Source organism: Nematostella vectensis, chromosome 7, assembly GCF_932526225.1.
Source record: "Nematostella vectensis chromosome 7, jaNemVect1.1, whole genome shotgun sequence".
NCBI classification, from domain to species: domain Eukaryota; kingdom Metazoa; phylum Cnidaria; class Anthozoa; order Actiniaria; family Edwardsiidae; genus Nematostella; species Nematostella vectensis.
Window position 1 is genome coordinate 8,595,587 of NC_064040.1, and position 24,348 is coordinate 8,619,934.

At 38.3% G+C, this 24,348-nt stretch overlaps 1 protein-coding gene across 4 annotated transcripts; it reads right to left on the reverse strand.

Moving 5' to 3' along the window:
* Positions 1–162: 162 nt before the first annotated feature.
* Positions 163–24,284, reverse strand: LOC5513027 (synaptotagmin-16). 4 transcript variants are annotated; one of them, XM_032382467.2, is made up of 5 exons: positions 23,259–24,284; positions 19,061–19,180; positions 13,572–14,347; positions 10,377–10,581; positions 163–2,594 (listed from the first exon to the last, which is right to left on the reverse strand). In XM_032382467.2, exons 2-5 carry the CDS (start codon positions 19,074–19,076, stop codon positions 2,275–2,277), a joined length of 1,317 nt encoding a protein of 438 aa, XP_032238358.2. In that variant the 5' UTR covers positions 19,077–19,180; positions 23,259–24,284; the 3' UTR covers positions 163–2,274. The 4 variants fall into 4 exon arrangements, with proteins under 4 accessions (XP_032238358.2, XP_032238360.2, XP_001633287.3 ...); XM_032382468.2 differs by lacking the exon at positions 163–2,594 and adding an exon at positions 5,079–6,736 and having other exon boundaries at positions 23,259–23,470; XM_032382469.2 differs by lacking the exons at positions 19,061–19,180; positions 23,259–24,284 and adding an exon at positions 14,451–14,603.
* Positions 24,285–24,348: the final 64 nt, after the last annotated feature.

Below are 24,348 nucleotides of genomic sequence, written 5' to 3' on the forward strand. Positions count from 1 at the left end.
AGACACTCAAAAATACGGGAAATTACGAAAAAGTGGCCTATGACAAGAGCTAATGTTGCAAAAAAATAATTAATTGCAAATAGTTGTGATTTTGTCTTCAGACAAACTCCCTCACGGCCATTTAGAACGCCTGGTCTAGGCTAGTCAAAAACTGATTCATAGTCCAGTTGTAGTAATTTGTTTAATAGCTTTAGAGACATGACCAATACAAGGCCTGGTTGCCATAGCTTTTCCATGTATCCTTATGTACATGTCAATAATGATTATTCAATAATTATCTAATAATAACATTTCTTTACCCTCTCGATAACAAATGGTTCTCGTTCAACGAGATTAACAATGGTTAACAATACAAAATTGTTTATCAAAAGAACGTCGTTATATTTTTAACCGTTTTACTTGGTTGGAACTTAACTTGAAACGACATATTTTCCAGGGCGACGACAGAAAATATTTATGAACACTTACAACTTCAGATGCTGCAAGCGCAACAAATCACGTGACAAATTATTGACTGCTAGGCATTGGGGAGAGGTGAAATAGCTACCTTGCCCTCAAGAATAAAAAAAGATATGTCTTGTGAGATATGTCTACGCTCAAATGTCACAGGATTTTAATGGATAAGACATGTCGTAGGCAGGTCACATACGACTAAATCATCCTGTCTAAATCGGCCTATAGACAGTTAGAGTACTCTGCGCGCTACCGTGGGCACCAAGACGTCACAGCTTTGATTATGAGACGAACTTCATAACTAGGAGTTCTAATACGCACGGAAGCTTTTTTGCCAAGCTGATTGGCTAGTGACGTTCATGTCAATCAGATATTTCTCGCATCCTTATTGGCTTAATTCATAAAACAGTCAAGCATGGTCTCGGTAGCGCGCATCGCACTTTAAAACTGTCAAGGTGGCCACGGTAGCGCGCGTCGCCCCGAAAGCTGTCAAGGTGGCCACGGTAGCGTGCGTCGCCCCGAAAGCTGTCAAGGTGGCCACGGTAGCGTGCGTCGCTCTGTAAAACTCATCAGGCAAATATTAATGGATTTCCACCTGTATTGACATACCTAGATTATTATTTTTTAGCAAATGGCAATGCAACAAGCACACTATATATTTTTTCAATCAGTTATATTCTGAACATGCTAGTGTTATCTGAAAGAAACGTAAAAAAATGTCATTAACCACTTTGTATTTTAAACATCTTTAGTCTAGGAGTGACACATCCTTTTTTTGCGATTTTGGTATTTCATTGGAGCTTTTAGCTTTTTACCCCTGGACGGTTGCCATTTCCATAGCAAGGTTCAATTCATTTTGTTTCTTTTATGGTGACACCACTTCGCTCTATCCATTTAGCAATGCAGCGGCGGCATTCCAACAAAACCGACAATAATTGATAAAATTTAAAAAAAAAACTTCCTTGTACATATAACATTTCTTACTGTAAAAACAAGAGAATTTTTTAAAAGGAATTATTTTTCCATGACGAACACAAGGCATTGTGGATAGGTCGATGTGGCGCCTTTTATTTTTTATTGCATAATAATTTCAATATAATAACAGGGGATCATAACCATAATTGCTTTGACGTAGAAAGTAGGTCGAGAGTAATGCATGTTTTGGATGTAGTTGTATATAAAATGTGACATCAAAGTACTTATGACTATACATTCCTCTGGCAAACGGTTTAACTGTACTACAACTACAACTACTAAATACTACAATTGTCAATTATTTCGTTAGTCTTTGATTCTATTGACCAAGCAAGAGGGTGCATGGCGAACGGGAAACGGCGACTTGACTAGATTTAGAAACAAATGTACAAGATGCTGCCGAGTCCACCGCAAAGAGCGGATGATACAGTCCCGAGTAATCGATACAATCCCGAGTGATCGAGACAATCCCGAGTGATTTGATACAATCCCAAGTGAACGATTCAATCCCGTAAAAATCAATAGAATCCCGAGTAATCGATACAATCTCGCGCTTCAAACGGCACATCCCCAGTCTTTGTGGGAATAGGGTAAGGGCTGTGAAAACAAACCCTAACGGGTTAACAACCAATATGTATCATGTATATTAAGGTATCATCACCCATCACTTGCCATCTATTGCCATCATCACAAGGTATCATCACCCATCACTTGCCATCTAATGCCTCGAAAGTCATCAATAATCTTAGCGTTGATGTGTTTGTCCTTAACCTCGATCATATACATATATACCGTACCCCAGGCCATCATCTACCATATACTGCCCCCTCTTGCCTTGAGATGCCATCAATACTCCACAGCGCTCAGGACATGCCACCGTTTGACGGCTTTGCCTTTTCCCTCGATCATTTCCTTCCAGTGTGATTCCTCGTCCTCGCCCGTGTTGTCGCGCCCCATGGAAAACCACCCCATGATCTCCTTTCTCCTCATCTTCTTGATGTTCACCACTGAGAACATGAGGCTGACGCTCGGGAGCTCGAACTCGATGATCTGGAAGACGAAGGTCTCGTTGAATTCTGGGTCGTACATGCTGCGACGAATGGAAGTCTTGCTCTTGGATAACTGCTGACCGATTGAGTTGAACATCGACACCTTCACATATGTATCTAGAATAAAAAACATAGATACATCAAGAACAGGAAGTGACGTCACATATCCGGGCTTTTAAAGCGTCGCGGAAATGAGACAAACGAGGAAGAGGTGGCACCCTTGGTATACCCTGAATTTCTTACTGACAGGAGAGGGGAGGGTACACTTGTATTTAGACCTTGCTAGCTCATTACTTTGCAGGAGTTGGGAGGCCTGTGGTCAAGAAAATGGAAAAGAGATTAAAGGGGCAGCGTTATGGTACTGCGCATGCCTGGAACCAGTGTTTATTGTAGGCTTTTAATTGTCTACAAACAGTTGAACTTTAAGCTGCCTTGATCAAACAATATGCAATATTTTATTGAAAACTATGTTTATTGACAGTTTGTGGTCATTTCCTTAGAATTTAAGTCTCCCACATGTACCAAAGGCTCATAATTCAATATTAGAATTTGACTAAAATTCATTGTGTCCGGGCAGGAGAGCTATTCCTGTTATAAGAGATCTGAAATGGAAGTCTCCAATTGCCACTTTTCATAGCCTATACATTATGAAGTTATAACTGTCAATACAGGCCAACATGATAATATCTTTCTAGATTAAGCAATCTAACTCTAATCCCAGACTACCTTATAACACAAAAATATTTTGGTAAATACATAAAGAATGGAAATTAGTTTTGGCAATGGGATTATTTTTCTATTTGTCACTTCTCTTCCAATTACATTCTTAGTATTTATCAAATTCATTTCCTGATGACGTAAAGCACTCCGTACGTGTCTAGTGTGCTAAGTTAGCATCGCCCTCTAAGCCATCAGATCATATCTAAACTCCATTCTCATCCAAATCTTCAATATCAAGCCTCATCCAATTGTGAAGTTTTTTGGGTATCCTATTTAATCCCTTGCTGGTTTTACCGGGTCCTATCACATCACCAAACATATAAAAAATTCCTAACTTTAATAGTAAAGTGCCTAAAGCGAGAGCAGACAATTTTTTTTGTGTTCATAGCCAAACCTTTCGGAACCACTTGTGTCGACTCTACTACCTAACCTAAGCCAGTTTGACCATTTAATTATTATTACTTTTTTAATTGAGTAAAAAAGCGATGGCACATTCTATTGTTTATTTAGCAGGGGATCGCTCTTTTTGATTCATTTTGGTAAATGATAGCAAGCTTGGTTCCATTAGCAGTAAAATTGTACTCGAGGAAAGGCGTCATGAATTCTTTTGATAAGATTACAAAAATAATCTTTAAGAGTTGTGTTCAAATCTGTAGATTATTTAAGCCAGCACCATAGAAACAATGTCGAGGAAATGAAATGCAATCATCTCGACATTGACAAGATTTGTGATTCACGGTAAAGTAAACACGGCTGAGAATTTCGGTGTAAACATCGCCATCTCATTATCACTTCCAAAGGTTTCCATGGTGACGAAAAATCTATACGGCAATGTGATTAGTCAATAAGATCAGTGATTTGCAGCCTCGTTTTCATGCTGGCACACGGCTCGGCAGATTTCCCCCACCACGAAAAATATTGTTTTTTTGGGGGGAGGGGAAGGGAAGAATGAGAGGAAAAGAAAGAAAAAAAAAGATACGCTGGATTTTGTAAATATGTCCAATGTATAAAAGAAATGTCACTTTCGTTTTACTCCAAATGAAATGTTTTCCAAATTTCCATCAACATCGCCATTGTCTCAATGTGAACAAACGGAAGTAAGAAATATGCCAAATTTTAAAAACATGCAAACATTTTCTCTTCCTTTCCCTTTCCCTCTTCCTTCTCCTTACTACGGTTTCGTAACACAATATTTCCTCTCTATGAAAAATAAAAACGCAATACCTAGAAACGACTGGCAACCGAACTTAGATCCTAGTGATAGAAGGGCCTATTATATTTTATTCACATTCGCACCTGTCTTGGTTATAATGCGAAAGATGAATTACTAACAGTATGAGGTGCTAAAACGGGCGATGTTGAGAGGTTCCCAAAGTATAACAATACTTTACTCAGTTTATAGCCTGAACCAATACAGACTTATGTATGTTTTGGTTCAGGATAACATCCGTATCCTTGCTATTGTTAGCTAAATGAAATGATGGTGGCAAATAGATAGCGAAAAGTCTATATTGACATAATTTTTTGCGAGGATAAGTCTGTAATGGTCATATTTATTGCAATGTAAATTGAATGGAAAATCAATTTGTGGTTCCCTTGATAAGATTCTAGTATTCTAGGTTATTTTCATTGTGAAACGGAAAGAATTTAAAAAGATGCATAATTTATTCAGTAAAAGCATTGTGGTCGCTGTGTCTCGTTACTGACGTCATAGATATGATCTTTTCTCAAGCGATTGTATTGGTTTTTTAATACGCGGTGTTTGATTGGTTAAGGGAGAAATTGTTTGGCGATAAAAATAGCCCAAAATGTGCATGGAAGATATATCGCTGGGAAAAGGTGATATCTATCTCATCCAAAATAATAACGCAAAACAAGTTGTTTAATGTCTCCAGTTTATTGACATTTCATTCATTTATTTATTCTTTACCATTTTTAGAAATGGGTTAGCAGCTTTAAATATGTTGGACATATTCAAATCAAAGATAATTCATTTAACACTTGTCTATTTCTTTGATCTAAAAATAAGTGGGTTATAGTTATCTTATAATCACAACAAAGCTCCGGTGCAATTTTTGACATCTAATGCATTATTGTAAATTTAACTAAACAGTAGTTAGAGTATCACCGTTTAGTTTAGAGGTATAGCTCAGAGAAACTCCAAGTAATTACAAGATGGGTCATGTGATTTTTATACCATATAAGGATGGCTGAAGAGTGCAATGAGAGTCTATTCTGGCTGTCGATAAAATAAGGAACCCCTGAGTGCAGATTTGGATTCGGGATTCCGGAGCGGAGCAGTTTTTGAAAATGGAACTTTGCACAGAATGTTTATCAAGCACTAAGAGAACGTGGTGTACTACTATCCTATGAGAAAGTTATGGAATCGTACTAATATTTGAATTCTTAACGTACGGCAGCTGATTAAACAAAATTATCGCTTGAAAAGATCTATAATGATAAGAACATTTAAATAACATAATATTTAAAATTCCTTTTTTATATGAATGCTCTAACACAACCTCCAATATTAATTATATATATATATATTTTAAAAACATTTAACATTGCTTTATCAACTGCCTGGAATTGAGAGGATTCAAATCCTATGAACTTTTCAATGTAAGTCTAACGGTAGATATCCTATTACATACTTTTTTTAAATGCTCCCCACTAGGTAAAATTCCGTTTTACCGACAGCAATAATTCGTGCGCTTTCCAAAGTACGATAGTATTTTCTATTACTTGATATTTTAGCGCGTTTAAAACCATTTATTGCACATGATTCGATTCAACCTTCGATTCAAAATCCTCAATCGTTGGTTCTCACTATGGCGCAATCATAAAAGCAAACACAAGCGCAAGAAGTTCTCTTTAGCTTGCTCTCTTGAGTTCCTGGGAAAATTAGGTCTGCTGCACATGCGTCATAGTGAGAACCAACCCAAAATATTGATGTTCTCCACCAATGCAGTCCCCTTAAGAATTAGGAGAATATATAAACAAAGATTTGACAGCAATTGGATCAAGGGAATCATCAGGCTAAGCGAAATGTGAAGAAGCATGCTTATCCTAGCACGCAAAAGCGGTCACATGCCCAAATCCTTTGGATACATATAGGGTATTCCTATAGGGTCCATAGCAAGTATTTTATGACCCGTGAAAGAGAGACACGTTAAAAGTATTCCTAGTGGCCGTGACAAGTTTCTATATAGACAGTGTGTTTCATGCATCGGCTAACGTATGCCACTGGCTGATTTTCTGTTCCTTCTGTTGTATCATGTCATTCCATTGACGGATTTCCTCCTGGCCGCTGTAATTTTTACCGAGAGCGAACCAGCCTATCATATCCTTTTTCTTTCTCGTTTTTGAGATGGCGATTACAGAGAACATCAACGTCATTTCGGGGAGATCTTTCTCTGATATTTCATAGACAAAGCTCTCGTTATACTCAGGATCGGCCATGCTTTTTCTGATTGTTGTTTTGCTTTTCGCGACTTGTTTTCCCGACGAGGACACAAGAGTAACCTTGACGTACGAATCTAGTAGTGGAATGACGAGAGCACGCATTACCAACAAGTGCAGTTAATGTATATTGACCATAAGCGGCAGAAATTTCAAAGAAAAATTGACGTTTGAATAATACAAACGTTTGACGTTTGTAGCTTTTTTATTACTGCCTCTGTCAAAAACCTGTTTTATAAGTAAACGGTTTTAAAAATGAGGCAAAGGAAAAATAATCAAAGGTGTCAATGTAAAAACTTTCATTCTTGAAACTGGGTTGTAGAATGGGCTTCTTGGAAAATAATTCTAGGAAGTGTTTCAGATTTTTTGGTTTAGAGGGTTAAAAGTTTCAATTCCAAGAACAAAATGATTCTAGAAAATTGATTATAGGAATTTTAGCTTGAATTCTAAGAACTTTAAACTCTTGGATCTGCCTTCTTGCATATCGGAAATAACAACTGTGCCGTGCAATAGAGAGTTTGTCTTTCTTCATTCGCGTTCGTTTTTTATTTTTCATTTTACATTTCTGCCGCTTATGGTTTACCAGTATTTTGGTCAACATAGGTTAGCTTAATTTTAAAGTGTCATTTATCGACGGCTTACAAGGTGTAGGTGTGGCTGCGGCGATTGTGGTAATGGGTGCAAGGTGCAGGCATGCGTAGGAAGTCATTAGTATTACACACTCTGCTCTTATAAAACCGTCTCGTTCTAAGGAACCGATTATTCAAAGGGAGCTTATAAAATAGGTTCATTTTATATCATCTTTTGTTTTCTAAAATAATACCTGTAGCCGATGTTATCTATCAGTCGCCTCATGGTGAACCCAAGTTTGGCTATAAAAACACACTGATATTGCATTTCGGTTTTTAACAGACGGTGTTACGAAGAGAGAGTGTACGTAGGCGAGTAGATTGGTAAGGAAGGATTGAGCGTGAAACACAAGACGTTGAGTGCGTGGGAAAATTAGGATGAGAATCGATCACAGAAGAGAAGTAATCAATTATTTTTCCACACGGGAAGCGTGTGGGAAATAAACAGGCCATTATTCAATGTAAAACGCCAGCTACGGAGGACAGCAAAGTAAATTAATGGGGCACTCGAAGAGGCGACGGTTATTGAAGTAAAAAAGAGATACGATAAAAAACCCCGGAAACTGAGCACCTATATCCTCGTGCGAAAGAAAAGGAAATTTTTGGATTAATCCGATCTTTTAAAAAATCAGTATTTATTTTCTGTTTGTCTTTTTAGGAGGGAATCCAGTCAATCTTTTAAATAAGTTCCGTTCGTCGACCTTGATTTTAAAATCCCCCGACATCGTTTGTTTTTATTGAAAAATAAAAATAGGGGAAAACATTAACCATACACTTCCTACACTTTAATTCTATACCCTCCTCCATGTTTCTCTAAAAAAAATCACACGATACTGTCCTCTCGTTTTCCCAAAATCTTTATCCGATCCTGCACCCTTTATCATAACTGGCGACGATGATGGAAAGCGGGGAGTGAGTGGGAAGATTGAGTAGGCAAATAACGAAAGGAAAAACTGCCTGTTGATAAATAAAGTCTCACTCGACAACAGTATAACGATCACATCAATAGCTATAGAAAAATGTAGAAAAAAAACTGTTCAGTCAGCGTTAGCAGTAAAGCCAGGAAAAACATGCTGTCCGACAGTGTAGGAGCCTTTTAAGAAATAAATGTTTCCCATGCAAATAAGGTAAAAAACAAACAAACAAATATTTTTTTTATCAAACAATACAACCGAAGTTCGTGTCATATATGCACGCTTGCTCATTTTTTGTTGTTTGTAAAGAGCTGAAAGAGACATACTTAAACCAGTAGACAGCGCCCCTATTCTTATTAAAAAAATCTTGTGCTCACCAGATACCGTCTCTTTTTGGCTATTTGTGGCCGGATGAGTCTAATTGTGCCGTCAGCTCGCCCCCGCGCTTAATCGCCCGTAATCTTTTATTAAACCAGCTTTACCTCGGCATACCAAAGAATCTCCCTTTTCACTTGTGATAATTTCCCACCAGGATAGGTCCTGATATCTAGATGAAGAAAACGCTGTCGTTCTGTGGATCCGGTACCGAGAAAACTTTAATTGATCAAATCATAGTTTTACTCTTCTAATTCGAGAAACGGCAATTTTACTCGTTAGAAATTTACTTAATATTGAAGGGGCATGCTTTGTTAAAAAATAAAATAGCCGAATCGAGCAATGACTCTCTCTTTGCACCAAGGGAGTAAGTGAATGAAAGGTTATTACTTTTTTTTAAAGGTATTGCTATCCGAAAAGCATGTTTTAAAATCAAAATTGTAAAGAGCGTTCCATACTTTCCTAGAAAATGGCGCTCTTCTGGTAAGGAGTACTTGTGAAGATGTTTTAGAAAATGCATGGTTTAGAGAACGGGAAAAATAAGCAGAAAGTTTTGAGCAAAGAAGGGGAGAGGGGAAAAACAAAAGCGTTCTGGTAAGCGTGGTGATCCCGTGTAAAATTTAGAAAAACATGGTAGAAACTTTTAAGGGTTAATCAGTTATTAGTTATGTTAAGTTGAATTGAAAATGAGTGAAACTCGCAATATGTTGAACGAGTGAGCGAGTGAACGGGTTTATGATCCTAGTGAAAAGGATCGTGGGATCGCTGGGTAGAGAAAAGTCGGGATGTCCCTCCCCTCCCCTGCCAGACGATATCACAATCTCTTTTACTAGCCTCTAGATCCCAGTTTTTAATTCGTTTTGCACATAGCGAATGAAGCAAGACATAAAGGGAGACATCAAGAAAACCTCTGTATAACAGTAAGCTCACCTGTCGGCTCAGGTACATCTCCGTTGTAGTTCAAATAAGGGAAAGGCGCCGGATTGGCCTTGTCTTCCATTTTTCCTAATTTACCACTAGCTAGTTTTTGTCCGCAAAGAGCTTGTTACTTTGTAGTTTCTTATATGTCATATACACGGTTCTGTTATTGGGCATGGTTAAAATAGAAAGGATTAAAATACCCCTTTTTCCAGCACAAAGAATAACAGTTCAAACTCAAGTACATTTTTAGGTATAGATTATGAGATTACAATGTGTTAGGTCTTAGCTTTATCGAAAGGCTCTTTAGATTTAGCGTTATTCCGGTTACTCTTTTGTCGAGTCATGTTAATTGAAGGTAAGTCAAGTTAGGATAGAACTCGAGTCATCCAAGCTGCTACTACCCCTAGGCAAGATACGCCAGTTGTTTTCACATTTCACGACAGCCCTGATCACATTCTACGATTGTTCAAATGAAGATGGCGTTCTCGTATATCTTACCCAGAAAGATAGCAGACTGGGGTGACACTACCACGTGACCCCTGGTAATACAATACAGTCAAACGCAGGTTTCCCCATGAGCGCATGCGCAAAAGCGTGTTACAGTAGTTCAAGGTCATACTAACAGACTACAGGTCGATTAGTTTAGAGTGAGGTATGCATTGTGTTTTTTAACTCGCCCTTCTGCCCACCCCTATGACGTGACTTCTTACACGACACCAACCCCCCCCCCCCCCCTTGTTACAAGCCTGGTCACGCAACTCGCGTGACAGGACTCCAATTTAAGGCAAATAAGAAAAAGACGCAGACAGGTCCAGGCGAGGGAGGGGCGGTGGGGTGAAACAGGTGAAAAGCCAATGGCCTCGTCCCAGACCTCTTACCTGGCGCTCTTTGCATAGCGACATTGCGTAGATTGCTCGCTTTAAGAACCTCGACCGTTAACCTCCCCGTCAGGGATTGGTAACACAGAGATACCAGAAGTTCCGGGGCACCGCTTTGTACCATCGCCAGCGATGATGAAGATCCGTACGAGCCAAAACTGTGTACACTTCCGGTATCCGATAAATCGTACATAGAGTCGGAACTCTGCAAAGTAGAATCGTAAGAAGCATTAAGGGTCTTTTTTCGGTACATCGTTGATATGGCCTTTCGGCAAAATATCAATTTCCCCCTTTTTTACGGTATCTGATTAATCGTACAAAGAGGTCGATTAAGTAATCAATTAACAAATTCATCTAAAGCAAAAAAAGAATTAAGTAGTATTTTAATTTTTTCACTGTCAGTGGAGATTAATATTGTCAACTAGAGACGAAATTGCTGCGTTAAGGAAATTACAAATGCATGTTTTCACTTTATCAGATAATGTGTAGTTCCAGAAATTTACCTATCCCCCCCTCCCTTCATGGAGGGGATTGGAAATTCCGGGAAGGGGGGGGGGGGGGGTAAAATGCCCCTTTTGCTTAAAAAACAGTTACTGTTTTTTTTCCAGTGGGTTGGAAATTCCAGAGGGGTGGAACAAGTGTCTTTTGCGAACCTATAACTCAAAATACAGGCAGCCATCAAGATATATATAAACCTCTTTTCAAAGACACAATATAAAAATAAACCTCCGGCTTCTATAAATAGTCTTTAATAAGGGGAAAAAGAAAGATTAGGATTTTAAATGAACACGGGAAACAGGAGAGACGGCTCTCCGTAAATGTTGTATTTTTAGAGTTAAACTGTGCATTATAATCAAGTTTGTTGGGAAGAAAGGGGTGTTAAAAGAAGATAAAAGAAACGGCGCCTTTTTAGATTCCCCAAACTGCAAAATCGTTTGTGAGGTGTAATTAAACAAGACAGCCTTCTTGTATCTACCATATGGAGAAAATCGCTTGCACATAATAGGAAAAGATAAAGTTGAATTCGAGCATTTGGGCTAGGCGGTTAATCTGAGGTCGCACGAAAAATGTCTTTAGTAATTTGCTTTCGCGTTTTAAGCAACCACAGTTTTGCCATAAAATAGAAGTAACATAAATTATTCAGAATGAATGGAAAAACTTCAACAGTACAGTCGTTATAAATATCCACAAGGAATAATTCTGTTCGAGATAACATATAAAGCACAAATCCAATATATAAAGAATGAATGAAAAATGAAATTAGATATGACCAAAATACGATATAAATAGATATGACCAAAGCTAACTAAATGGGAAATAATACTCAAGTGGAAAATTCAGCCAGGGCAATCCTAGATTATCAACTTATGAATCATGCAAAAGAAATGTGAAATTCTTCTAGATAAAATGTAAAACACAATGGTTTCTAACCGTAAGTCTGTCAATGCACGATCGCACACATTGCTCCACGGAATATCTCAACCTCAACATAGCTAAGGTCGAATTTCTTTCTTTTTTACATTACAATCAACAAATGCGTTGTGTAGTAGATACCGTTAAATAATTTATCGGCACAGCAAGATTGGATTCATTTTTATAGGGGATAAATGGGTTTTCATTCATTCCATTCATTAAGCACCAATAAATGCAGCTTTGTAACTGAGCAAAGCATGGATTGGGTGTAATTGGGTTGTCTTTTGGAAACATAAGATTGTAGTAAACACGAAACATTGAGCATGTTTTAGTAGGAACAGAGTTTGTAAGAATAACTTAGTTTATGCTCGCTGACGCGAATATTCCAAAAATAAAACGTCCAGACGTCCTTATCCTATTTGTTCGAAAGACAAGCAATTTCTGATCTAATTTAAACAAGGTTTGTAAATATCTAGTGAAGGTAGGCTGTCATTGAAACTGTAAATAAAACAAATATGTTTTTCTGTAAAAGACGCTATTCTTAGTAACACAATAGTTTTTCTATTAAATCGAGGGTTTGGATAAATTTCCTCACGCCTCTTGCAAAATTTTCAATTCGAAAGAAGTTTTTTATCCCCTCTTTTGCGCCGTTCTAAATATGACAAACGCGACATGCACAGCCAATAATATATATAAGTCTATAATATATTCAAACAGATAAAACAAGTGATGCAGAACAGAAGAGATGCGAGCGAGGACTTGGAGCACCCGCTCATGTCCTTTCAGGAGGGAGCAAGATAAATGAGGAACGCCTACGCGGAAACACGTCTCACATGACCTATCAAAGCACCTTTTAGCCAAGCAAGGAAAAACAAAATTTTTTTAATTTTGCCTACAAAGCGAAGCATTGAACACGTACAAAAAAATCCAACTTTCTATTCGCACCCCTTGACTTTTAAAAGTATTTATTCATAATGCAACGAAAATGATTACCGTAGATTGCACCTGGGACGAATTTATTATATTTTTTATTTATTTAATTTTTTTTCTTAAAGTTAAACTTTCATTTCAACTGAGTGTTCTTTTGAGCAATCTCACTTTTTTCGAGACCTTTCAGGAAGAGTTGAGTCAAGTTGACTTCGTTTGTTTCCGATGTTAAATAAGATGTTATCGCAAGCTTGGGGTAAAAAAATCAAAAAGCAACAAAACTATTATGAGATTTTCAAACGCATCGAAACACAAATTGGCGGGAATTCAGAGCGAGCATTTAAAATTGTGTAAAGTATGTTTGGAGATCTCTGGAAAATGGCGGAAATAATGAATTCGCGGGTCGCTTTCTTTGACGATATTGAACTGACGGCTTCGACTAAGACCTATTTGCATAATAACACAAAGACGATTTTTCAATTTTTCCCCTGACTGAATATCTTAATTTTCAAGTAATTTGGCGACTTAAACACTATACAAATAAGGTGGCGAGCCAAAAATACATTCAAAGAGAGAAAATGGGGCGATTTTCCTTTTTTATTACCGCGTGCTAGAAACGACAAACGTAAATCAAACGCCTCACTGGTTTTGAAGCATTTCTTCCTCGGGGACATTTGTTTGAAATATTCGAAGTATCCAAAACTATGGGAACGCGCGGTTTTTGCGCGCAACTCGGTTTTGACACCTTTTATCTGTATTGGTAACTCCACTAGTGTAATTTAGAAACCTTGTAATATGGTTAACACCAGAATTGAAGGTTGATCGGTCAGCAAGTCAATGCAGTCGTCAACTTACCCCAATCGCGTTCCCTGGAGTCAACGTTCGCCAAAGTGGCGTCCCTTCTCCGTCCAGTTCGAATGCTGTTAGCTCTATTTTACTCTCCCCTAGCAACTTATCCTTGCCAATTCGCTCATGTCCGTAAAGTCGAACTCGCAGGCACAAATTTCGAAGTTCATTTTGGGTGATTCGCGTAAATGTAAATGTCTCATGGAAATTGGGGTTGGTGGCTGGTTTAGCTTTGGTTTTAAACCGTTGTTTCTTGGTCGGTAGTATAACAATGCGGACCTGCACCGACGAGGCACCTCCACGTTGCTTCGTGGGAATATCTTCAGCACGAACAACAGTCACAGAGAGTTTCTCTGCCGTCGGTGCGTAGCTAGCAGAGATCTGGATTCTCCCCGCGGTGGAAAGTACTTCGTCTCTCATATCTATACCATCCCCATACGCTGACATGGCTCTGCGCCCGTCGGACGGGCCGTATTCCGAGTCCGAATATGGTCCATATCCACACACAGAAGCGCTATCACCCAGCGCAAGTTCCCCATCCGACTTAGAACCACTTGTGTTGAAACTGCTCCGTCGACTCGTACCCTTGGAGGAAACTCCAACTAGGTAATCATCGTCGGTTTCAGTGGCGTAAGCTTCCCCGAGCTCTGCATAGTCTTTCTCGTTAGGTCTCTCCGGTGGTTCAGTCTTGAAAAAAAGCCCTGCCTTTAGACACTGGTAGAGAATGAGTAGTAAAAGACAACAGCTTCCGATAACTGCCATAAACACTATGGCCGGCGTTGGAACTGAAACGATAAGAGGAAAAACCATAAATATCACGAAATGAGCAGAGACCGATTGGAACAGGGTCGAAAAGGCGACAGGAATAGTCGAAAAGGTAATACGTACGAGCCATGATGGCTGAGACGCCTTAGATAGTAAGGGACTACCGATGATCTAGCATCTTTTTAGTCCTGTTACGCCCGCGAGAGGCAACGCAGTGAATCACAGGAAACATTCATTAGTCCTTTTGATCGCTGTAGTATGAATTATTCATATTCTGGTTCACGATCAAAACAATGCCAGGTGGTGAAAAAGACTCGCTTTTCTCAAGAACTCTCAGCAAAACAATGCATAAACGAGACTATTCGATGTTTTTATGGATTTATACTCTAATACGGGGATTCAGAAGTTTATTTTGAGATAGGATTGAATGGGATAGTTATTTTGCGACACGCTAAGTAGGTTCTTTTTGTAAATTTGAAAAGTGTTCACAAGCGTAACGCATCTCTGTTTTGATGTCACGAAAGCGAGCGAGTGATTGGTCGAAGGGAGAAATATCATTACCCTTGTGAATTAATGATTCATTCAAAGTCAAAACCTAAATTATACACATTTGTAGACAACACAGTGCAGTTCTATATTCAGCACTTTACATTTTTCAGTAACCGCAACAACCGAGGTATTAAAGCCCCGGCAAGGAATCTATAATAAAAGCTCCGTTGAATTTGGGGAAATTAGAATATTCAGATCCAGTAATGAAAGTTTCGAAGAATTCCACCTTTTTTTCCTTAACAAATCTCTTTTGCTTTATTGGGAATAAGTTAATTTTATAGATAGATATATTAAGCTTTATAGAAAAATACATTTAGGGAAGTCTATCATATTTTAGAATAGATAAGAATAACTTGTTTGATGTACAAGCAAAGCTATACATTAGTCGCTTGAGATCTTTCAATTAGACTTCTCTCCCAGGGTCACAGCAAGGGCCTTTAGTTTAATTGTACAAAATAAATAAACCATAACAGGCTACATAAAAAAAGGCTTATGAATCAGTATTGCTTGCATATATTTTGCCTGAAATCTAGCTAAAAAAAATTATGGACAAAGAGTTCAGGAATTCTCACTTTTCGTAAAGATTTCTTACTTTTTAGATTTAACAGGGATTAATGAATTTGCCAAATTTTATTAGTTTTACTGAAATATCATTATTACTAAAGAATGTAGTTGAACGTTCAGTCTTTTTTTAATTTCTTACGTGTAATTGTAAAATTCATTTAATGCAAAAGTTTTTTTTAAAATCTTGTTTTCGGAAGCGTACGGCAAATCCTTATTCATATGGCTGAGGAGTCAAATAATGTAAGAGGCTTTAATTGTAATTGCCACCATAAAAACAAGATAACAAAAGCTGCGGGATGAATTGATTAAAATTTGAGCCTTCTCATTTATTTGACAAATACATGCAGTCATCAAGAAATTACACCATTCTTCCATTTCCTCTCAGCTGCTTACAATTCAGGTAAAAAAAAACAATCCGAATATGATGACTTTGGAGAAAAAAAATGATTATTTGAATTGAATGATGAGTTACTGCAAATGACATTTCGATAGAGTTCGATAGGTTCGTATACTCGATTCCTTTGAGTTAGATGATCCTTTTTCATATATTCTCCTTTGCCAGGTGGAAGTAGAGTAGACGCATGGTTCCGAACATTCACAGAACAAGGTCAATCTCGATTTGTTTCTAATGATGCAATAAAGGTGACTTTACTGCGCACGATTTTGCTGGCTGGTATAAGTGCCCGGATTATGTCCGGACAGTCCCCAAAACAGGTCAAACACATTGGAGTGTAACGAATTATAACCTTAAAAAGTTCAAATAAAATAAGTTAGGGACGGATTATTTGATATGTGACGGGGGGGGTGGGGGGGGGGGGAGTGTGGCTGATACCAACAAAACAAAACAAAATCGAGAAGACCCATTAAAAGATCGAGCACCAAAATTCTCCAGGGGGAAAAAACAGCTAAAAAAACACTCCCTCCATCAAATATCAAATGGTATGCACTAAAATTTACATGTTACCCAGTAGGGTTGAAAAACACGAAAATGCGTGTACTTATTAGAAGTTCATAAGATCGGATAATTCAGGTGGTGCAGACTGCGCATGGTCAGAGATCCAGCGTACTTAGCGGTCACTTTAAAAACACGAAGATCTCTCGTGACTTTCGTGACACGTAAACAAATCAGCCCTCAAAACATACACCTATATAAAAAAGGTTGTCACTGCAAATAGCAAATGGCTTTTGCTTTTGCGGCCTGTTAAAACACAGGCGAGGACGAAATACATATTGGTTGTTCTGTCTACCGCAAATACTGCCTTAAGAGTTATGACACAGAGCCAGCTAAAGCAAGTGATCTGAAATCTGAAGGCTTTTTACCACATTACAGTCGCAGGTTAAACCTAGCGCACACTGGTGACAAACAAACATAAGCATGACGTCACGGGAACAAAATCTTCCACTCACAAGCGACATTTCACTAAAATAAATACACATAGTTCTAGCAATAATACAATGTTAAAAATGTTAAAAACACTGAGCATTTCTGTTGTTGTCCCACACTTTTCCGGTTGTGACGTAACGCCCTTGGTGTGTTGCTAGTATGCACCAGGCATTACGTTGCGATGCCATAGTATTTGCAGAGGGAGGATGCGCAGTTATTCCTTTCATATGCAGATAATCGAAACATTATATCACATTATATCACGTGTATACGAGTAACTTTTAGCAATATCGGTAATACATGGCATGACTCCTGATCTCGTAGTTTATACAAAAAAGTACATAATTAATATCATAATATCACGTGTCAGGGGTGGATCCAGGGTAGTTTACGTGAGTTCCGGAACACACTCAAAGTTTTTCAGACCAAGCTATTTTGAACTTAAATGGCTTTTTAAAAAATACTCCGATATCCCTAGAAACTATTGGCTTGTCTGTGGAAATCATTCAATCTCCTGTATTTTTGGTTTTTTAATAAATTAAACACGTAAAAAGATGCCTTATCGTCTTTATTATTCTTATGCGACTTCACGGAGCGCCCTGGATCACGAGCTTTGGATTTGAGTATCTTATACCAGTATTAATATCGATAATACATGGCACGACTCATTATTTCGTATTTTAATACAAAAAAATACGCAATAAATAATACCATAAACAAATACTATAAATAATACTCGTTCTCCGAGGACATGTATACGAAAACGTTCTGCAGAAATTTGCGGGTTAATCAGAAGATTGTTACATTCGTGTATCGTTGGAATTCAACCATACCTCATTTAATGAGGTATAATAAGAAATTAATTCCCATACATTGATTCACGTACACTTGAATAAACACTCATTAAATTAAATCAGATCGGCGAATAAGTGAGCGTTGGCTAGGTCAGTGATAAAGATGCTAGGAAATGAAAGATAACTTCTAAGCATGCACTGTTTAATAAGAAACATTGTTTTGTAACATGAACAAGTTTCTTATAAAAGCACCCTCATTTCAAATCTATTCCAATTAGTTTGAAGGCCAAAAGTTCAATCATAGCTCCCGAACCAGTATAATTAATAGTTAAAATGGACATTCTTGTTCTTCTATTAAGTACAAGGTCCTGACATAAATGATAGCCCATTATTTATTAGACAGTAATAAATAACAGAAGTCCTCAGAAATGGTCATTCTTGATCTTCGATGAAGAGAGCAAGGTTCAGACATAAATCATAGCTTTCGTGGCGAGTAATTAATAGCGTAGCTGCCTGACTATAGCACTCAGAAATGGCGATGCTGGACTTCAGTGAAGTGCAAGTGGTTTATAGAGAAAAGTACTCTTACGAATAACAATTAGTTCGATTCAAAGAAACAATTTAAGCCTATATCAAAGGTATGCAAAAAAAAGGAGCACTTAAAATCATATTACCACCAGTTCGATATCGGCTACATGGAGTAACTACACACCATTTAGCACTTTAGAACTAAGTTCTCTGAATTTTAACGCACGCTTTTATCCGCTGCTCTATAGTTGAAGTTTAAAGATTAAGATAGCTTAGGCACTCTACTAATAAAGGGGCCAATAAAACTAAACACTAAAAGGAAGTTGTACTACGGAAATACTATGATCTGACGCCTATCACGCACGCTACTTTGATCAATTCGTCTGTTTGTTTTTTTTACCTTCAATTTCCCCTTCCTTTCCTGCTTTAAATTCCCTCTATCCAGTTCTCTGTTCTTTTCTCTTACCCTTATACGCATACTTAATCCCTTACTTCATTTCCAAAAAAGCGCGAGATTCTAAGAGAGCTTAGATTTGACAAAGTGACTATAGTAGCTGCTTGAGTAGCTGAAAATTAGCACATCTTTACTTTCCCTTAAAAGTCTCTTTTCCCTTTGGAAATAGAGCAGTGTAATGTTAAGGTTCGTTCTCACTAGGACGCATGTGCAATGGTCGCAATTTTTCCGTAGTCTTCCGTCTCACAAACACAATCGCAACTGTAAGCGCAAGAGAATGCGCAACTGCTTGATTTTCTGCGCTAATGTTTGGCCGATCCTCACTTGTGTTGCGCGGCTTGTGTTTGGCCGATTCTCACTTGTGTTGCGCGGCTTGTGTTTGACCGATTCTCACTTGTGTTGCGCCTGCGTCCCAGTGAGAACAAGCCTTTAATGTATAAGGTGCATTCACACTACTCACCCGTGGTAGACACCATCGCTCTGAATTGGCAAGTTCATAAACTCCAACCAGTACATTAAGTGCTTAAGGTAGCAATTCACGGCATATATGGCTTCCTTGTCAACAGAAACTCACCAAGACCTACGACAAAGATAAGAAGACTTTCAATCAAATTAGGCACTAAGAAATCACGTGACTTTTTGGGTGGAAAATTTGCGCGCGCACCGGATTTTGGCGGCAACTCCCGAATCAGCCAGGTTTCTAAGGGCTTATCTTCATTATATTTTTCTCTTAGCTCACTGACGTGACAACGCCCGCATCCGTTTCTGTGTTTATTTTGGCGCGAGTTTATTATTATGTAATCCTTATAAAAATACATTCCTGCATTAATATATGTCCAAATAATCCCGATCATCTAAGGAAAAGAGGAGATTTTAAATGTGATTCACCTTTTCTGAGAATTGGATATAGGATCCACACTTATTTCAGTTAGTACTACACCGCATACAATAGGAGTACTGAAGCATTAGTGATCCAATCAAAGTAAGTATAAAGATTTGGAGTAAAGAAGAACAGGGAATTTAAACCACGATGGCTGTCTGTCCGTCTATAAGACTGTATGTCCGTCTTTCTATCCGTCTGCCTGACTATAAGACCGTTTATCTATCCGTCCGCCTGACTGTAAGATCGTTACGTTTGTCTATCTGTCTGCCTAGCTATAAGACTGTCAATCTATCCGTCTGCCGGACTATAAGACTGTCGGTCTATCCGTCTGCCTGACTATAAAACTGTCGATCTATCCGTCAGCCTGACTATAAGACTTTCGGTCTGTCTGCCTTTCCGTTAGTCTGTCCGGCTAGCTGTATTGTACCCTATGTTTCCGTCGGTCTTTTCGTATACCTGCCTGTCCGTCCTGTCTGTCTGCCTGTCTGTCTGTTAAAACGTCTATGTGGCAGAGTGATTAAAACAATGGATAAAAGACTGGCGAGTACCCAGGATTTGCCGAGGGGGTGCGCTGTCATAGGTGTCATATGGAAAAAGGAGATTTGATCCTTCAATAAGAAATAATCCACTTGTGATGTCAGTAAATAGGGGCGAGCGATGCATCCTCGGGTACCCAGGGCGTTCAGGTCAGCGTGACGAGGCGCGAGAACGAGGCGGCCCTCCCTTCCCATAATGCACCTCGTAAAAGTATATTAACAATCGCCGCGCATCGTGATGGCGCGCAGATGATCTTAGGGCGCGTTTTTTCACTCGTGATTCCGGAATGAGAATGATAAGAATAGAAAAAGCGCGCGTTCGTTTATACCGCGTTCCCATTCCGGAATGGAACGAAGGACTCGAATGCCATTCTGAACATTCTCTACCAACCATTCCCCGTTCCAGAATGATAGGAAAAAAACGCGCCCTTAGTAATGAAGGCGGTAAGAGCAAGATGGATTCCGAGGAATAAAGTAAATTATTTAGATGCTTTGACAATAAAAAATTCAAATAAAAATTTGGAAACAATTTTTTTTTTTGCCTTTCAGACCTGGTATACGGTATTTCTCCCACGGGTTTTCATTACTCCATCCCGGAATATTTTACGGTTTAATTTCAATACTTTTGTCTTGTATACTGTATTTTTATTTTTCTTGAGAAATATTACATTGGATGATCATGAGAAGCTCAAAGAAGACTACGAAATAAAACTTTTCAAAATAGCATGCGCTGGGAATGACATTTTCAATTGCGCATGAAGCGGCAGACAGGTTGGAATAACAAAATACACCTAACTCATTTTCTATCCAAAGTTGGCAAAATATTCCTTAACATTAAGGCATAGTTATAGTCTAATGATATCTCATCAAATATGTGCTTCATATGTTATTGCACCGTTTTGTGCAATCCCAGTAAAACAGAAAGGACAGCGAGATGACGTGACAAATTTCAGAGACCAGTTGATTCTCCAAGGGCAAAATTCGCCCGCTAGGAGTGAGGTTGTTTAGAGGTGCACGTTCTATAATTCATTTAAGGCCTGATGAATCAAATCAGTTGAGGTGTTAAGGACACTCGTCCTTAGAATATTAAAAATTTGGCTAAAGAAGAATGTAAACAAACAAAACGACAGGGCAATACATACACATCAGCTAGCTTATGACTCCAGCTTTAATTCCTTTGGTTCTATTTTACTTGTTTTACACATAAAATATGGATATTTTGGCATTTCCCCGACGTGCGTTTGACACGTTTCCTTCAAAATCCACGCGTTTTTTGCTGCTAACCTAGGAAATCACGCGCTAGTGCCCCCCCCCCCCCCCCCCCCCAAGGAAGCTCACTATAGAGCTCACTTCGCAGTAAAGACGGCCGTTAGATCAATAACCAATGAGAGAGCCAATGAGACTTGAAAAAGCAGACAAGTGATACATATGCATCACGCAATAAATCTAACCTTATTCAAACCCGTAGAAGTGAACTTCCTGTGGTATCGGACATGCTTTTTGTCGTTTTGAAAGCAATGGGGGATGCGCGCGCACCCCCTAAATACGCGCCTGAAAGACGTGAGTTGTAATTTTTTACGGAAACCTCCCAACAAGGACACCCTTTTTGTGAACCATCCTCATTAACGAGTGGTTCTGTAGCGTTTTCAAAATGCTGTAAAGAAACCTGCCATGAAAATTGTAAACGATCACATTTTTTACAGCCCGATCACCCATCGCCCCTTTGTTAATTACTCGGTTATCTTTTCACAAAACATAATTAACAAAAAGGTAAATAACTTTCTTTTGCATTAAAAGTAAAGACTCATATTTGTAAATAAGCCTGAACAAAATAAAGTATAAATGATTAACGATTATTAAGACTGATTTACGATCAAACTAATGGCATGGGAAAAACCTTTAGTGAATGCTTCTTATTCTACTTGATTTCAAAATAAAGAGGATCTGAAACAATTCCGATACAAATTTTGTGGAAACGAGTATTTGCTTATTAGGATAAAACATACGGAAACAATCAATTTCAGCCCTAGTCCTGCGAAAATGAATGTTGAGCGAACAGGAATATTATACCTGTGCCAAAGCGTATCATTTCAAACGTCCAAAAAAATCCTGACGGATGCAACACTTATAATGCTAAATTGGACAAGCACAAAGACAAAGAAGAGTTTTGATGCAAAAAAATCTCTCAAGAATTACTTGAAATTGCTATCAACACATTCAGGATACGGAAACCGTACATAATTGATAACAGTTTTAGGGCAGTATTCATTATACTAGAAATCCCGCTATCATAATAACCTGGTTGTTTGTCAATCATCTTTGACTTAATTCAAAAAGTGTTCTAAAAACTAACTACCACTATTGATTCCCGGGGTTATTTGACCAAATTGAGCACATATTATAATGATAGTCATAGAAATAGCGTTGCACCCCAACTAGGAACAAGTTAACCGAAGGAGTATGCATATCAATCCATGGGGGTCCAAGATCAGAGACTGCCACAAACACCTTACATTGATGTCTTATTCGTATTTCAATACACTCACGCCAAATTGAGTTGAGACAATTAGACGTTTAAGCAGATCAAGTTTTTAATCATAGATTGGCGGAAAGTGGAAAAGAGAAATAAAGAAGAAAAGGTTGTTTTCGCGTGCTTTTAGCGCACATGGAAACTATTATCTGTGTAGTTGTTTTGATGACTGGAAGACTTTAGTGGACGTCATAAATTCTTTATAAATTTAAAACCGCCGATGAAGGGAAGCGTGAGTTATAAGAAATGCATAAAAAAAATTAACACATAGCAAATGTAATTTTGATTTTCAAAAAATAATGTTGACTGGTCAAGAGTGAAAATTAATACGTATTAGCAAAACGTTTAAACCAAGCCAACATTGGAAAGCTAATCAACGAAAGAAGATAAAAACGAGAATCATTAGGAAAAATTGCGTTTGGAATAAAGGGTATATAAACAGAACGAAAAATCTGTTGATATTAAATCGAATTCGATTCGCATCTATAATTCTCCGAAACTTGAAACATAATGACAAGATGGAAGAAACTCAAAAGACCTTACAATACAGACTTTAAAAGTTACAAAGCTAGGGAGTATTACGAAATTGTTTTAACGTATCCATTAACTTCACCGACATACAATCACAGACAGGTGTACACCAGCGTTAAAAAGACTCAGAGAAAACGTTTCTTCACCTCAAAAAAAACAATTCAAAACCTCAACTTACCTCGGGATCAAGTTAGCTACAGAATCAACGCAGACATGCGCCATTTTAGTAACATTGGAATTGTTTGGGGAAAAGGCTAGAAAGACTGCAGCGGAATTCAGAGGCCATCTGCGCCAGGCAGCAAGCGTGATCCAGATAATCAACCAATCAGATCTTAGAAAGTGTAATGAAACTCTTGACCAACCAGAGTGGGTTTTTATGTAAGGTTCATGACTTGGTTTAGATATAGATAATGACAATCATCGTACGGGGATAATGTATATAAAAATAGAAACATGGAGAGGAGCATTAAATGTATCTAAAGCCATTTTTAGGATTACTCTATTGACGTTAAAATATCCTTTTTAAGTAAAAGAAATCATAAGAAGTTCTGAGATTCTTATCACAAGAATGTAATTCCTTATTTCTCCGATAAGCTATCTCTTTGGATAAAGATTTTGTACATTTAAAAAGCCTTTAAATAAATATTGCCAAATTGCATAACTAAAGTCGGTTTATCTTGAGTAGGTAGGTAGGTTTATCAAATAGCAGGCAGGGTATCTAGTAGGTTATGGCCAGGCAGCAGTCATAGGTATCATATGAAAACAGCATAGTATCTGAAGATTCCTTAATAAGAAATGACCCACTTTTTGACCGCCAGGGTGGGCGTAGGGAGGTGTAGGACTAGCACATTTTGAGAGTCGCGAGGACTGCCTATTCGAAAGAGTTCTTATGTCAAAATCTTATGAAGAAATTTGAAACGCTTAACGCTAAAAGCACACGATTATTATATTCGAAGCAGCGATGTAGCCAGGATTTTTAACAGGAGGGGGCCCATAAAAGGCCTTTTCAAGGCATTTTATCCTGTGTTTTAGATGTCTCATACATTTACTGTATTTATGCCTGCTAGAAGGGGGGGGGGGGCCCTTGGCCATCCCCCTGGCTACGCCCCTGCGAAGAGATAATAAGGAAACCCTTCCTCTTTTGTGGGTGGGGGAGGTGGGTCACTGGAGGCTGGGTAATAAAACGAGCATTCACGGTACACTCCTCAGGCCAGATCAAGTTCTCTTCTGCTCTTCAAGCTTTTAAAAGAGGGAAAAATGAAATTGGG

Coding starts and splice junctions, on each gene's coding strand:
- LOC5513027 (XM_001633237.3), bottom strand. CDS start 14,372: ATGGTTTTTCCTCTTATCGTTTCAGTTCCAACGCCGGCCATAGTGTTT. Junction 10,582..13,571: donor CTCCAGGGAACGCGATTGGG/GTAAGTTGACGA, acceptor TCTACTTTGCAG/AGTTCCGACTCTATGTACGA. Junction 2,595..10,376: donor CGCTATGCAAAGAGCGCCAG/GTAAGAGGTCTG, acceptor TTTTTATTCTAG/ATACATATGTGAAGGTGTCG.